Here is a 16,225-nt window from a genome sequence, read left to right on the forward strand (position 1 = left end):
TTATTATTATTCTGACAGATGTAAAGGAGGAGGAGAATTTTTAGGCTGAATTACCCTAAACTGGGACACTGCCTAATGCAGGACAACGAAAGGTCCAGTGTTTAGCAGGTCCATGACCTCCGTGAAGTTGGCACCCCATAAAAAGAAATAATCACCAAAACTATGTCATTCGTTTGTGCTGATTTGTGCCGCAAAAAGGTACTAATATGTCAGGCTGTAAGGTACTAATATGTACTGTTTGGGGTAGGTAAGGTACAAATATGTACCTTTGCACTTTTGTACCTTAGGGTACCGCCCCAGCGACAGAACTGTACCTTTTTTTCTGAGAGTGCAGGTTAAAATGCAACATTGTAAAGTGCCATCCATGTTTGTCAAGGATGTTTTGTGCAAAATTCAAGGATATGTGGTTTCAAAACTGCACACATCTTAACTGTTTCATGGCAAAGAAGTGAAAGAAAGTTATGGCATAGCTTTATTTTAAAGAAAATGTAGGCCTACTGCACTGGGGAAAAAAAAAAAAAAAAACATTGTAACCATTTATCAGTATTTAGAGATTGAAGTGGTGAATATTACAGGACAGGACTTTATTGTATACTGACAATGTAGCCTATACTGGGTATTGCTGGCTACCTCATGATATAATACCTGGATATAGACTATATGTCACAATATACAGTTGCCTACGCATTGTGGAACATTACAATATAGTACAAAGCATTATGTCCAGGTAGTTTTTCAAGACTTATCTAGATTGTCAACACTGTCAAGTAACTACCTCAAAAGGAGCAAAATATTACTAAATTTAGTGGTCGATATAAAGCCCACACACACGTATATATATTATTCTAATTATAATGTATAATTATATATTTTATAAATTTATTTTAATTAATAAAACACTTATTGGGCAATGGCGATATTTGAAATATCAGCCAATATATCGGTTGACCACTAACTGAATCTGACAAAAATAGTTAATATGTGCAGCTTAACCTGGTTACAACAGTTACCATAAATAAGCACTGTGACATTCTAGTCATGATAAATAATTACCAAATTGACAAACTCAATTAAACCTTACATTTTAAAATCATAACAAAGAAATTGTAACTGCGGGACAGAGACTTTGTTAGTCTGTGTGCAAGAGTATGGAAAGTTGGTGGGTGAAGAGATACCTCTTTTGTTTTTTTTTTTCTTTGAATGCTTCATTCATCACACATTGCTATCTATTTTAAATGTAAAACAATACAGAAAAGGTTTCCATCTCCTTTTTTTTCCATTTTCAGTCTGGATGAGTGAGAGATCTATGTTGTGTTAGAATTTCTTTGTGCTGTCTGCATACAGTACGCCCGGTTTTGAATCCGCAGCACCATACGACGAGCATAAAAATCCCGATAATCAGTTGGCAGCTCTTCCAAGATGCCAAGAGTCCTCTCTAGTGACTGTAGGGCTCGAGTAGCTGCTACTGGGTCTTTGTTTCCATATGGATCTTTCTTATCGTAACTATCAGATGGCAGATGCTTCCAAAACACATTGACACCAACTCCAAACTCGAGAGCCAGGGTATTGTGAAACCAAAGAGCTGAGGAAATGTAATTCAAACTTAATTATTTACAAAAGCAGCATTTTTCTGAATGCAATTCAACATTAATTCAGGATATGAGCACACTTATATGTATGTGTAGTTTTTAATTGAGAAGTATAGAATTCTTTAATGGTGATGTGATGAACACCTGGAATGAAGAGCAGGTCTCCTGGTTCTAGAACACACTCGTAACGACACGCTTTCACAAACTCAGGATAAAGTTGCAAATCAGGAGTGTCAATGTCCAAAACTTCAGATTTGTCACCTAAAAAAAACAATGTCATAATTTAAAGGGGAACTATTACAGAAAATTCATTTTATTATAAGTGTAATTATACCTACAAAACATACCCCCGAACCTAAACCTATGCCTAATTGTAAAAAATTTGTATAAACCTTATACAAGGTAAAAAAAAAAAAAAAAAACACTTTGGAAAATGGCTGCCGTTTGTTATCTGTATTATGCAGTCAGTATGCCTTTTCACTAGGTGATGACAGTAAAGCTACAAAAGAAAAGTGAAACAGAAGAAGAGCAGTACTAGTGATGACATCAGTGATTTTCAGGGGAGGAGTTCTGATGACATCCCGTAATTGGCTGTTTCGTTATAAGATGGCATACTACAGAATGTAGTCAGATACGTTTGTTTGGACAAGCTTTAGCCCTCTTCCAGAAAGGGGGGTGGGGAACAACAGCTCATTTGTATTTAAAGGTACACACATGAAAACAGAATATTTTGGCTTCCACTCCAAAAGGGGCATTTATGGCATGGTATAATAAATGATCTGTGGGATACACCCTTAATGAAATACTGAGGATCACCTGTGAGGTAGAGATGGAGGGCATCTTTGGGGCTGTAGAGAACAACACGCTTTCTTCCTGTAACCTGAGCTAGAAGGTTGTCCATTACCTGATAGAATACATCAAAATATTCAAAATATGCATTACAAGGGTAAACATGTCATTCCAGTTATATCAGTTTGGAGTCTAAAGCCATTTTTACACTAAGGATGCCTTGGTGGATAAAAAGATGGAGTGGGATCCCATATATTAAAGAAAACTGCATTTAATCCAGGTATCAAAAAAACTGCTACTATAATTTACTGGCTGTAAGAAATATTTTAATTCAGTAAGGATGTGTTAAACTGATCATAAATTACAGCAAAAACATTTATAACATTAATATTTCTGTTTCCAATAATTTTTTAATACTGTTCTTTAAACTTTATCTTCATCAAAGATTCCTTGAAAAAGACAATGTATTGCAATTTCCACCTTTCATTAAGAAGCATGACCATTTTTAACTATGATAATAATATTAAAGATTTCTTGAGTACCAAATCATCAGTGATTTCTTAAAGATTATGTAGCATTATATTAAACCGGTAAAAAAGCTCACATCATAGTGTGTCCACAACTGCAGACCAGGGGAACTGATACGAAAGACACTGGAGAAAAACTGCTCCGGCTCAAAGAACTGGGGTATATGGAAATCCTCTGCCAGCTCAGGGAACTGCTTTCTTAAATCAGCAGGTTCCTGTAAAGGGAGGGACAAAAATATTAACCAAGCATTCTATACAGTGAATAAGATTCTGAAAGACATTGGAAATCTGAGGTGGGCAATTCAGCATATTAACTGAAATAACCACTTTAATCCTTCATACTATATTTCCATGAAACTCTACATTTCTGAACAGGTGGGATTTTAATTTCTAGAAGCAATTTAGATTATAAACATGGTACCTTGCGAACATCTTCTCCAAGTGAGCGCAAGTAATAGCTTTCATCCTATTGGGAACAAGATCCAAGTTAAGCATTTTTACTTAGTAGGCCTGTTTTAAGGCACAATTACATCCTTCTTCTATGTATTAATTTATCTTGAGATGTCACTGCATAATTTATTTTAATTTACATTAATTACAGCTCCAGTTCCAGAGAAGTTGGGGTGTTTTGTGAAATGCCTTAAAAATTAAGAATATGTTATCTGTTCTTTCTCTTTAACCTTTATTTAATTGACTAAAGTATAAAGAAAAAATTTCCAATGTTTTCAGTGGCCAACTTTTAATTTTAATTTGTAAATATAACCAAATTTTGATTTTCATGGCTGCATCACACTCCAAAAGAGTTGGGACAGAGGCAAAATAAAAATGAAAAGGTTATAGAATATGCAAATTAAACTGAAACAGTTCACAGTAAGCATGTGAAATAGAAATATATGAGGATATCCTGTTTGGGTATGTGACGATTTCGCCACATTTCTTTACTGACAAAACTACAACTATCAGCAGCCAGTTCTCGGCTCCACACGTACAGGAACTAATACAGACAACATCCACAGCTAACACCCCACTCTTCTCCTTCTGCCCCTCTCTGAGGCAGAAGTATCCAAACTTCTCCTCTCCAGCCATCCTACAACATGCCCACTAGATCCTATCCCCTCTCACCTTCTCCAAGCAATCTCTCCCACACTCTTACCAGCACTTACACACATCATCAACACATCTCTCCTCACAGGCACTTTCCCCACTGCATTCAAGCAGGCTCGGGTAACCCCACTGCTCAAAAAACCTACATTAAACACTTCACTTATAGATAACTATAGACCGATCTCTCTCCTTCCATTCATAGCAAAAACACTTGAACGAGTCGTTTTTAACCAGGTATCACTGTTTCTCGTGCAGAACAGTTCATTGTCACTGTCACTGAAGCCTTGCGGATTGCAAAAGCTGATTCCAGATCATCAGTACTCATTTTGCTGGATCTTTCTGCTGCTTTTGACACTGTGAATCATCAGATCCTCCTGTCCACCCTCTCATCACTGGATATCACAGGGATTCCACTTCGCTGGTTTGAATCCTATCTCACAGGTAGGTCTTTCAGGGTGGCCTGGGGAGGGGAGGTATCCAAAGCACATCATCTGGCCACTGGGGTTCCTCAGGGATCAGTTCTTGGACCCCTCCTCTTCTCCATTTACACTACATCACTGGGGCCCATCACACCATCAATTTAGGTACTTTAACAATTACCCCATTAAGTTCTGGCAGAAATCTTGGTGTTATCTTTGATGACCAGCTGACTTTCAAAGACCACATTGCTAAAACTGCTCGATCTTGCAGGTTTGCCTTACACAACATTAGAAAGATCAGGCCCTTTCTAACAGAGCAGGCCACACAACTTCTTGTCCAGGCCCTGGTCATCTCCAAGCTGGACTACTACAATGCTCTTCTAGCCGGTCTTCCCTCATGCACAATCAAACCTCTACAAATGATTCAGAATGCAGCAGCACGACTGGTCTTCAACGAGCCCAAAAGGGCCCATGTCACACCTCTCTTTATCACCCTGCACTGGTTCCCAATTGCAGCTCGCATCAAATTCAAGACACTGATGCTTGCATATAGAACAGCCACAGGCTTGGCGCCCGCCTACCTCCACTCACTGCTACCAATCTACACTCTCTCCAGAACTCTGAGATCTGCCAGTGAGCGACGCCTCATTGTACCATCACAAAGAGGCACAAAATCACTTTCCAGAACATTCTCTTACACTGTTCCTGGCTGGTGGAATGATCTTCCCAACGCTATCCGGAATGCCAACTCACTAACAGCTTTCAAGCAACTGCTGAAAACCCATCTCTTTCTACACTACTTGACTTAAATAAAAAAATATATATATATATATATATATATATATATTTTTTTTTTTTCTTCTACTCTTTTTCCTTTCTAGCTTGTACTTATTTGAACAATGCCTGTTATATGGTAATTTGAGCACTTCGTAGGTCGTTTTGCCTCTTTAGGAGAAATCGCTTGATGTATTCCCCACCTGTAAGTCGCTTTGGATAAAAGCGTCTGCTAAATGAATAAATGTAAACGTAAATGTATAAATGGAGCATTTCAGTCTTTGCAAGCGAAATCAAAAATTACATTTCTTAATAGAAAATCACAAAGAATTTAGGTCTTTCACCAACTATCACACATAATATTATGAAAAGATTCAGGGAATTCAGAGAAATATCAGTCTGTGTAGGGCAAGGCAAGACACCTCAGGTCAATGTGCATGACCTTTGAGCACTCAGATGGCATTGCATTAGAAACCATCATACTGCTGTGTCAAACTTAGCCACGTGGGCTCAGGAGTACTTTGGAAAACTGCTGTCAGTTATCACATTTTGCAGCTGCATCAATAAATGCAACTTAAATTTCTGTTACTCTAGCAAAAGCTATACATCAGTTCTGTGCAGTGAGGTTCTCTGGGCCAGAGCTCACATCATAAAATATGATGGAAATGTGTGATGTGGTCAGACGAGTCCACGTTTCAGTTTGTTTCTGGGAAAAATGGACGTCATCAAGATGACATCTTTCATGGGAAGTCTATGGTTATTAGATCAAGACAATGCCAGGTCTCATTCTGCATGTGCTACAACAGCGTGGTTTCGTAGACAGAGACTGGATGTGCTAGACTGGCCTGCTTGCCTGCAATCCAGGTGACCAGTCATGAAAATGAGAATCACAAGACAATGATCACAGACTGCTGAGCATCTGAGGCTTTTTATCAAGCCAGACTGGACAACAATTTTGTTTGCAAAACTTGAAATGCTAATATCCTGAATTCCCAAACAATTAAACATTGTAATTAGAAGGAAAGTTGATGTGGCAAAGTGTTAAGCATGCTTCTGTCCCAATTTTTTTGGAGTGTTGCAGCCATGAATATCAAAATTTTGTTATATTTACAAAATTAAATTAAAAGTTGGCCACTGAAAACACCGGAATTTTTTTTCTTTGTTCTTAAGTCAATTAAATAAAGGTTAAAGAGAAAGAACAGATAACATATTCTTGATATTATGGGATTTCACAAAATGTCCCAACTTCTCTGGAATTGGGGTTGTAAATAGCCTATTATTTGCCTAATAAAATTTTACAAATCTTACAAAAATGTACTTACAAATTACCTTATCAAAATGTAAAAGACATGTCAGTAAAGGTAACAAACCTCACTAATGAAGAAATCTGAGTGCTTTGCCTCTGCAGCTCTCTGAATAAACTTGTCAAATGGCAGTGTCCTGAAATTCAGAATCACGTTATGCTTCCACAGTTTTGTGTTGGGCTAAAGTATAAAAGACTTAATGTTAAATCAATCACACCTGTACACGAAGTTCTTATGCAGAAAGTCCATTCTGGTCTCTGGGGACACATGCACTTTGACCTCACGGTCTCCCCCCTTTTGCGCGAGATAACTCACCGTCCACTCGCGCACACACGGCCCCAGGGGCACGCGCTTCAGAACCGCTGGACTACGCTAGATAAGACACGTGTGATTCACTTACCCACAACACTGAATTAAATGGCTGTTTAATATATAATTCACGAGTTACCAATGGGTATATGTCCCTCAGAAAAGTCTCTCTGTCCACATCGGTGTAGACGGGCACCTCCACCTTTTCCTGACAATCCATTTCTGACAGTCTAAAGTCTACTGTCCATTCGCTGCCATCTGCACCAGTTCGCCTTCCTTAGAATATGGTGATAGAATCTGACTCGTTTTTGCGAGTCGACTCTTTTAAACTGTTTCAAAGACCCGAATTAAAAGACGAGTCTCTGAATGCTCTGAACTAAGTAACGCCATGTAGAAATATATTGTTTATTACGTTTTAAGAAATGTGTAGTTTAAATGAATAGGTGAGTTGTTGACCCAAGAACTCCTCAGACCAAGTCAGGCAATTGATTCATTTAAATGAACCGACTCGTTCGTGAACAAATTGGACATAGCTACTAGAAGTACGTCTTTAACGTATTCTTTTCACAAACAACACACATAGTATACATTTAATTAAGAATTTAAATAAAGGGCAAGTCTGCTTTATCAGAAAAATACTGATGTAGTGTTAAAATCTGTTATATTTATCTTTAAATGTGGAACTTTGTCTCTTCAGTTTGTTGTCGGTCGGATTTCCATAACAGATGGGCCACTGAGGATGATGGGAGAAAGATGGCGCTGCCCTTACTGAGGTGCTGCGGCTGTAACAGGCCCGTTTCGATTCTGATCCGGTACTTCACGTCAAAGTCATTTTTAGCGAACCAGTCCAAACGACTCGCCCCCTCAGCGTCTGCAGTCTGTGATGTTCGTCAGTACAGCTCTGAGCGAGGGAGACACAGGCAGAACCAAAAGGTAGTGGTTGTTGGGATCCCGAACCCCTTCATCTGGTTCCGAACCCGCATCTACTTCTTTCTCATCCGAACTTACTTCGACAAAGAGTTTAGCATTGAGGAGTTTACGGAAGGAGCCAAACAGGTGAATGCTAATACTTGACAAAGTGTTATGTGATAAAAACACATAATGTCAGTTTTGACAGTGCTTGTGCTGTAATAGTCATGTACAGATTTTAATATCTTAATGAACATTTAGATTTTTTTATTGTTGTTGTACTTATTTATTGTAAGGATATGGAAAAATGATACAATTTTTCAGTCTGTAAACAAAATTAAAATTATTTATATTTTATTTTATTTTATGTTTTTAAAGACATCTTTTCTGCTCATCAAGGCTGCATTTATTTGATTAAAATACAGAAAAAACAGTATTGTGAAATATTTTTGCAATTAAATTTTTTATCTATTTTAATATACTTTAAAATAGAATTTATTCCTGTGATCAAAGCTGAATTTTGTGCTGCTTAATATTTAGCTTGAACCCGTGATACTTTTTCTTTGAAGATTCTTTGAAGAATAAATCATTAAAAAGAACAGCATTTATTTAAAATAGAAATGTTTTGTAGCAATATACACTACTGTTCAAAGTTTGGGGTCAGTGATTTTTTTTTTTTTCTCTCTTTTTTTTGAAAGAAATGAATACTTTTAATTAGCAAGGATGTGGTAAATTGATAAAAAGTGAAAGTAAACAGTTATATTGTTTGAAAAGGTTTCTATTTTGAATAAATGCTGTTCTTTAAAACGTTTTATTCATCAAATAATTTTTTTTAAATATTAAGCAGCACAACTGTTTTGACACTGATAATGAATCAGCATATTAGACTGATATCTGAAGGATCGTGTGACACTGAAGACTGGAGTAATGGCTGATGAAAATTCAGTTTTGCATTACAGAAATAAATTGTATTTTAAGTATATTAAAATAGAAACTGTTATTGTAGTAATATTTCATAATATTACTTTTTTCTGTGTTTTTGATCAAATAAATGGAACTTTGATGAGCATAAGAGACTTCTTTAAAACGTAATCTTACTGATTCCAAACTTTTAAACACCAGTGTAGATTTTTATATTTTTATTACAGTTGAACTTAATTATATATAATAAGAGTAATAGAAAACTACAATTTAATACATTTATATTTTATTGGCTGATAATGGAAATGTTGTTGTACACTACCAGTCAAACGTTTTTGAACAGTAAGATTTTTTTTTCCTTTATAACATTTAAATGTTGAAAAAAATGATAAATTTAATGCATCCTTGCTGAAAGTATTTATTTATTTAAAAAAAAAAAAACAGACCTCAAATGTCAAAAGTTTTTGAACAGTAAGATTTTTAATAAGTCAGTTCTGCTCACCAAGCTTGCATATTTGATCCAAAGTACAGCAAAAACAGTGAAATTTTAAAATAATTTTACTGTTCAAAATAAAAGTTTCTATTTGAATATATTTTAATATGTAATTTATTCCTGTGATTTCAAAGCTGAATTTTTAGCATCATTACTCCAGTCACATGATCCTTCAGAAATCATTCTAATATTCTGATTTGCTGCTCAAAATACATGTATTATTATTACTGTTGAAAACAGCTGGGGATAATTTTTTCAGGTTTCTTTGATAATTGTAAAGTTCAGAAGAACAGCATTTATCTGAAATAGAAATATTTTGTAACATTATAAATGTCTTTGTCATAACTTTTGATCAATTTAAAGCATTCTTGCAAAATAAAGTATTAATTTCTATCATGTCAAAAAAAATACTGACTCTAATCTGTTGAATGGTGTAGTGTGTAGCTTTTTATTTTAGATAAATGCTGATTTTTGGATCTTTCTATTAATCAAAGAATCCTGAAAAAAAGTACTCAACTGTGTTAACATTGATAATAATACTAATATTTTTTTCTTCAACAGCAAATCAGCATATTAGAATGATTTCTAAAGGATCACGTGACACTGGAGTAGTGATGCTGAAAATGTACATTTGATCACAGGAATAAATTACATTTTAAAATATATTCAAATAGAAAGCAGTTATTTTAAATAGTAAAAAATATTTCACAGTATTACTGCATTAGATGTGTTTTGGATCAAATAAATGCAGGCATAGTGAGCAGAGAGAAAACTTTTGACTAGTGGTGTATAAGTGAACTCTGTACAATATAGTTTGGGATTTAAAAAGATTGGTGTAGACCTGTTTTAACAAGTAAAGAAACCAGATAAACTTTGTGAACTGGGAAAACTTGGTGCTTAAACCTTTCCTTTTACTCTCAGGCGTTTTCACACGTATCAAGATTGCTGTCTCAGTGTCAGTTTGAGGCTCTTGAGGGGTTAGTAGCTAAAGATGTAAGTACATGAAGATACCGATAACTTTATTATTTATCTGTTTAAGATTATTGATTTCATTTAGGGTGATTAATCTAATATTCACTCCCTTAGTTAATAGGGAAGCTTGAGGAAAAATGTGCTCAATTGCCTTTGAGTCACCAGAGGGCGCTGTCAGCTGAGTCCGATGAGATCATGTACACTACAACAGGAGATGTGGGCATTTACTATGATGATAGCGGTGAGACCCTATAAGCTTCATACCACGCAATATTCGCCCAGGTAATATGTTTAATTATTGATTGTGGGCGTGTAATTTAGGAAAAATAAGCTTTGTAACTTGTATCCAGCATATTTATCCTATTTATCAGACTGTTTCTTATGACCGCCAAGTTCAGTAAGTTACTAAAAAAAAGGATGAAAAAAATAATTCCAGTGTTTTTCCATTGCTTTCAGGGAGGAAATATGTAAGTATTTTGATGCGGTTTTGGTACTTGACGAGTGCCAGACTTCCTGATGAGAGTGTGGAGGGAGCAAGAATATTCCAGGTTACCATTGGTGGGGAGGGAGAGAAACCAGAGACCAAGAGATTGCTGACAGCCAACTATGAGTGAGTATTACAATATACACTGCCGCTCAAAAGCTTGGGATTAGAAAGATTTTTCTGATGGTCTTTTCTGCTCATCCAGGCTGCATTTATTTGATTAAAAATACAGAAAAAAATATTTTTTGCAATTTAAAATAGTGGTTTTCTATTTTAATATACTTTAAAATAGTGTCATATGATCCTTCAGAAATCATTCAAATATGCTGATTTATAATTAATGTTGGAAACAGTTCTGCTTCTTAATATTTAGTTTGAACCTGTGATACTTTTTTTTTTTTTTTTTTTTTTTTTTTTTTATGATTCTTTGATGAAGAAATCGTTAAAAAGAACAGCATTTATATAAAATAGAAATGTTTTGTAACAATATACATGACTGTTCAAAGTTTGGGGTCAGTAATTTTTTTTTTTTTTTCTTTTTTGAAAGAAAATACTTTTAGTCAGCAAGGATGTGGTAAATTGAAAAGTGAAAGTAAACACTTACATTGTTTGAAAAGATTTATATTTTGAATAAATGCTGTTCATTTAAACGTTGTATTCATCAAAGAATAAAAAAAAATTAAGCAGCACAACTGTTTTTCGACATTGATAATGAATCAGCATATTAGACTGATATCTGAAGGATCGTCTGACACTGAAGACTGGAGTAATGGCTGATGAAAATTCAGTTTTGTATCACAGAAATAAATTGTATTTTAAAGTATATTAAAATAGAAACTGTTATTGTAATATTTCATAATATTACTTTTTTCTGTATTTTTAATCAAATAAATGGAACTTTGATGAGCATAAGCAACTTCTTTAAAAAAACATAATCTTACTGATTCCAAACCTCTGAACGCCAGTGTAGGTTTTTATATTTTTATTACAGTGTAACTTTATTATATATAATAAGAGTAATAGAAAACTACAATTTAATACCTTGAGTTAATGTCCAGAAATATCAGTATTATGTTATAACTGTAGTAAATTATAATATAAACATCAGTAACATTTATGTCTGTCTTGTTTTTCTTTTTTGGCAGATTCCAAAGGGAGTTTACCCAAGGTGTGACTCCAGATTGGATCATCACGAGAATAGAGCACTCAAAACTTCTTGACTAAGTGTTTAGCTTGGATAGGAGAGTTTTTTTAATGCTTTTTTGTTTAATATTGCTCATCATCCCAAAACATGTAGGCACAATTCACTAACCCTCACTGGAAAAAAATAATTGTCAGCTCCAGATATTTTCCATGGGTAATAGAAGGTTATACATGTATTGCATGTATTGCATCTCACTCATATTATTAACTGTTTTAATGTTTGTAATTTATGGTTGGCTCCCCATTGATCAGTTTGGTCAATAAAACGTTTTTTTTAAACCTTTGTATGATGAGTTTTGGGGACAAGTTGACTGCACATTGCACAAACTGTGCAACTCAACTGAAGAACTTTACAAGAAAAACCAGGGAAGCAATTCTTTAGTATTAAAGCCACAAAGACCACTGCCTGGATACCTTGAAAGACTCATAAAGAATGATTAACTGACCAGTCAATTCTTTCACTGTTTTTTCCAAGCTTCCATGTTATGTAAAATATTTTAAGTGCAAAAAAAACAACATGATGTAATAAAATACCATAATTCAAGTATAATAATATTATACATTTTAAATTATTCTAGAATGTATAAATGGTCAGGAATTCCAATGGAATCTTTTGTCATATACAGAACAGAATATAAATATATATATATATATATATATATATATATACATATATGTATATATAATTTTTTTTTGTTTGTTTGTTTTGTTGTTTTTTTTGTTTCTAATACTGTACTGTATTCTGTAATTTTCTAAATGCAAATGATTTATGGCAAACCAACTAAATCCACAAAAGATCACACATAAAGAGACTCTCTGTCTTTGTTCTCATCAGGAGAGGGCCAATCAACAGCCAGTCAAAGACAAGCAGCCAATCAATGCAGGATTTGGCCAGCAGCCAATAGCATTTGTTAAAAAGTTAAAGCATACGAGGAACCACAATTGCTAACGTGACCAAGAAGACTGTGTTATGATTTAATATTGATTGATTTGTATGTTTATTTAAGGGAGAAGTTCACTTCCAGAACAAAAATTTACAGATAATGTATTCACCCCATTGTCACTTTCTTTCTGCAGTTGTAAAGAAATTAGGTTTTTTGAGGAAAACATTTAAAGAATTATCTCTATAAAGTGGACTTCTATGGTGCCCCCAAATTTGAACGTCCAAAATTGCAGTTTCAGTGCATCTTCAAAAGGCTTTAAATGATCCCAGCTGCGGAATAAGGATCTTATCTAGCGAAACGATCTGTCATTTTCTAAAAAAAAAAAAAAAATACATTTTATTTATAAATTTTAAACTTTTTAACCTCAAATGCTGGTTTTGTCTAGCTCTGTAATGCACATGTGTACTCCGTGTAATCTGGTTCAACACAGGTACAGTATGTTGAAAAACTCCCATCTCATTTTCTCTTCCAATTTTAAAATCATCCCACAGGATAGTGATCCTGTGGGATAATCTTCCTGCATTATCATGCATCATTAGTACATTTATTTTAGAAGTTTTTTTTTTTTACTGACTTGCACATGCACATGTTTGAGGCATCATAAACACAAAAATGAAACAATAAACCTTTACTAGGCTGTTACCTTACATGATCAACTGCACTCACCTCAGCTAAACAATAACTTGAACTGTGGTCTCGTGCTGGCAATGTAACATCCAGGTAGGCACACCTAGAGCCACTGAGAAACCGAGTTGCAACACTCCCATAGGCTGCTAGGAACTAAGGAATGTAGAAGTAAAGCGTGTCATGGAGCAGCCAATAGTTCCAAAACAACCAACAGCATTGAAGCCCGTTCATTTTAGTGTTTCTCAAGCACATTCACCAGAATGTTAAAGAAATTACATAATTTTTTTGATATTTTAACGCATTACTTGACCTCTCAGAAATCTGGCCAGTAGTGATATTTTATGAAGTGCATGATAGTTAATGTTTGCATTAAAGTTAATTAGATAATAGATAGTTATACTATAACTGCAATTAGATAATGTGAGAAAGAACTTAAAAGCGACCATAACCAGATGCTAGTTGTTAGGTTTATAGTATTTCCGCAATCTTTCTTTCCTTGTAGAAGGTTGAATGAGTTTCAGTGAAGACTGCCTATTTAAGGAATGCAATAAAGAATCTGAGCAACTAGAGTACCCATTCAAACAGACTGACATCACAATGAACAGCGTGATCACATGGCAGCAAGATCAAAACATTTTGCAACTCTAGTTCTGTCCACTGTGCATGGGCCCATCGACCCTTCACTGCCTGGGCCTGGCCCATGCTGAAGCTGTGACTCTAAATCCAACTGCGTGCTCTAAAGCTACTTGCTGCCGCATGTTTCGGAGGAACTTAACTCGTGGCCTTATGGGGTCACCACCGCCAACAAGCCATGACACCCGTACGCAGTGCTACAGCTTTTCAAGCCAGCAGTCACTGGACAGCAGTGACCTGGATGCAGATGCCATTAATACGGCATCTATTAATACGGTGTTACTTGCCCTGCCTCAGAGCAGCGCAGAGCCACTGTTACAGACTCCTACTGTTCCCAGCCATTTCCCTGCCAGGGCATTTAGCCTCACCATGGCAGGGCGCCAGTCTACGAACATCGCCGCCAGTGATAGCAACCTGGAGAGATTTGGCAGCTATGTCAGACCTAAACGCATCCTAAATACCACCCCCTTCCCTCCGGATCGCAATTTCTACCGAGAGAACACCAACCATGTCCCCCACTCCCCCAGAACGAGGGGGCCAGAGTTAATATGCTTTTCAGTGGGCCCAGAAACCGTAGCGACACCCCTGGCTGCTGGACATGAGTATAGGTATTCTCCCCAGATCACCCCCTTTCAGTGGCGTGGTGCTGTTATTGACATTGGCTCAAAATGCCCATGTGTTGAGAGGTTCACAGTCTGCTCGGAAAAGGAGTGATAGAGAAAGTCCGAGCGAGCATTTTGTGATGCCCAGGAGGGATGGGGGTCTCCTGGACTTGAGACCCATCAACAGAGCACTTCATAGGCGCATGTTCAGGATGATGACTCTGAAGCAGACCCTAGCACAAATCCATCTCCAAGACTGTTTTGCATCTATTGATCTGAAAGATGTATACTTTCATATTCGGATAGCAACGTGCCACGGTCTCTCTTCGAGAGTTGTTTTCGAGGGCACGGCATGCGGGTACTCTGTGCTTCCATTCGGGCTGGCCTTAGCCCCGCATATGTTCTCAGTGAGTAGATACAATGATTTCCACTCTTAGAATGAGCAATGTGTGCATTCTAAACTATCCGGTTGGTTTTTCCCCCATTTGTGAGATGTGCTTATCAGTCATATGCAAGTCACCTCTCTTGAGCACAAAATGACTATTTCATAAGTTCTGCGCCACTGCAGACCAGACTGGTCTGTTCCTTTGAGGGAATTTCAGAGGCTTCTGGAAAATATGGCATTGGCATCATCAGTTGCCACCTGGCTCTAGCAGCCGCTACAGCTCTGGCTGGAAACTGGAGAGCATGGACCACTCTTTGTATGTACATCATGGTCACACACAGCTGCATCAGATCTCTGAGACCGTGGCGCGACACAGAAATGTTCAGCCGGAGGATTTCCCTGGGACTGGGGACAGCACACACTGTGGCTACTTGATGGGTGCCAGAGGAACTAAACGCCCTGCCTGCCCGTGCGCTTGACACACTCACTGAGTTTCATGCACCTTCTACTAGGTGTCTGAATGCTCTTAAATTGAGAGTGTTTGTGAATTGGTGCTGTGACAGAGCTGTCCCACGTCTGATGTCCCACGTTTTCTGCAGCACAGGCTAGATGCCCACCTGCTGTTGTGGGACCTAGAGCTGTTCTAAAAGCTCTCTCTCTACCATGCGAGCCTTTGGAATCCACTGCTATGAGGGAGCTCTCCCTTATAACTGCTCTGATTCATTCCGTTGCCTTGGCTGAGCGTATAAGGGATTTGCATGCCCTCTAGGTGGATGACGTTTGTGTACGTTTTGGGCCTGGGGATTGCAGTGTCACTTTCCTGCTGAGACTTGGCTGCATTTGTCCTGTCAGGACTTTAAGGATTATATCAACCGCTCTTCCATCTTCGACATTCTGATTTTTTATTTGGCCAGATATGCAAATTTGGTATACCTGAGTTAAGATGTTCATTGGTCTAGCTCCGCCTATCAGCGATGAGCTTTCCTTTGGCATTTCTGTTGGTTGAATTGTGTGTTGTTCTCCCCATGTTTGGTGTGGTCTTAGCCTTAGTTTGGGCTGGTTTGCTGCTGTCATGACGGGATTGTACACCATCCCCACAGCGATGCTTCGCAACGTAGAGTGAATGCTCGATAGGCAATGTCTCCGGTTACTGTTATAACTTCGGTTCTCTGAGAGTAGCTCGATCAGTAATGCAGTGTTCAGTGTAGATTCTGAGACAACTGACCCTTTGCAAAAC

At 36.9% G+C, this 16,225-nt stretch overlaps 2 protein-coding genes across 2 annotated transcripts; one reads left to right on the forward strand and one right to left on the reverse strand.

Annotated features, from left to right (window-relative positions):
• Nucleotides 1–459: 459 nt before the first annotated feature.
• On the reverse strand, nucleotides 460–7,262 carry tyw5 (tRNA-yW synthesizing protein 5). The gene is made up of 8 exons (XM_051119938.1): nucleotides 6,955–7,262; nucleotides 6,724–6,878; nucleotides 6,573–6,642; nucleotides 3,327–3,371; nucleotides 2,983–3,120; nucleotides 2,406–2,493; nucleotides 1,734–1,850; nucleotides 460–1,582 (listed from the first exon to the last, which is right to left on the reverse strand). Exons 1-8 carry the CDS (start codon nucleotides 7,033–7,035, stop codon nucleotides 1,305–1,307), a joined length of 972 nt encoding a protein of 323 aa, XP_050975895.1. The 5' UTR covers nucleotides 7,036–7,262; the 3' UTR covers nucleotides 460–1,304.
• A 256-nt stretch (nucleotides 7,263–7,518) lies between these two features.
• Nucleotides 7,519–12,076, forward strand: maip1 (matrix AAA peptidase interacting protein 1). The gene is made up of 5 exons (XM_051119939.1): nucleotides 7,519–7,871; nucleotides 10,060–10,131; nucleotides 10,225–10,351; nucleotides 10,567–10,720; nucleotides 11,740–12,076. Exons 1-5 carry the CDS (start codon nucleotides 7,569–7,571, stop codon nucleotides 11,816–11,818), a joined length of 735 nt encoding a protein of 244 aa, XP_050975896.1. The 5' UTR covers nucleotides 7,519–7,568; the 3' UTR covers nucleotides 11,819–12,076.
• Nucleotides 12,077–16,225: the final 4,149 nt, after the last annotated feature.

The sequence above is a fragment of the Labeo rohita genome, chromosome 9 (genome assembly GCF_022985175.1).
Source record: "Labeo rohita strain BAU-BD-2019 chromosome 9, IGBB_LRoh.1.0, whole genome shotgun sequence".
Lineage (NCBI taxonomy): Eukaryota > Metazoa > Chordata > Actinopteri > Cypriniformes > Cyprinidae > Labeo > Labeo rohita.

Coding starts and splice junctions, on each gene's coding strand:
- tyw5 (XM_051119938.1), bottom strand. CDS start 7,035: ATGGATTGTCAGGAAAAGGTGGAGGTGCCCGTCTACACCGATGTGGAC. Junction 6,879..6,954: donor TGAGGGACATATACCCATTG/GTAACTCGTGAA, acceptor TGTCTTATCTAG/CGTAGTCCAGCGGTTCTGAA. Junction 1,851..2,405: donor CCTCCATCTCTACCTCACAG/GTGATCCTCAGT, acceptor TGTTTTTTTTAG/GTGACAAATCTGAAGTTTTG.
- maip1 (XM_051119939.1), top strand. CDS start 7,569: ATGGCGCTGCCCTTACTGAGGTGCTGCGGCTGTAACAGGCCCGTTTCG. Junction 10,132..10,224: donor AGGGGTTAGTAGCTAAAGAT/GTAAGTACATGA, acceptor TCACTCCCTTAG/TTAATAGGGAAGCTTGAGGA. Junction 10,721..11,739: donor TTGCTGACAGCCAACTATGA/GTGAGTATTACA, acceptor CTTTTTTGGCAG/ATTCCAAAGGGAGTTTACCC.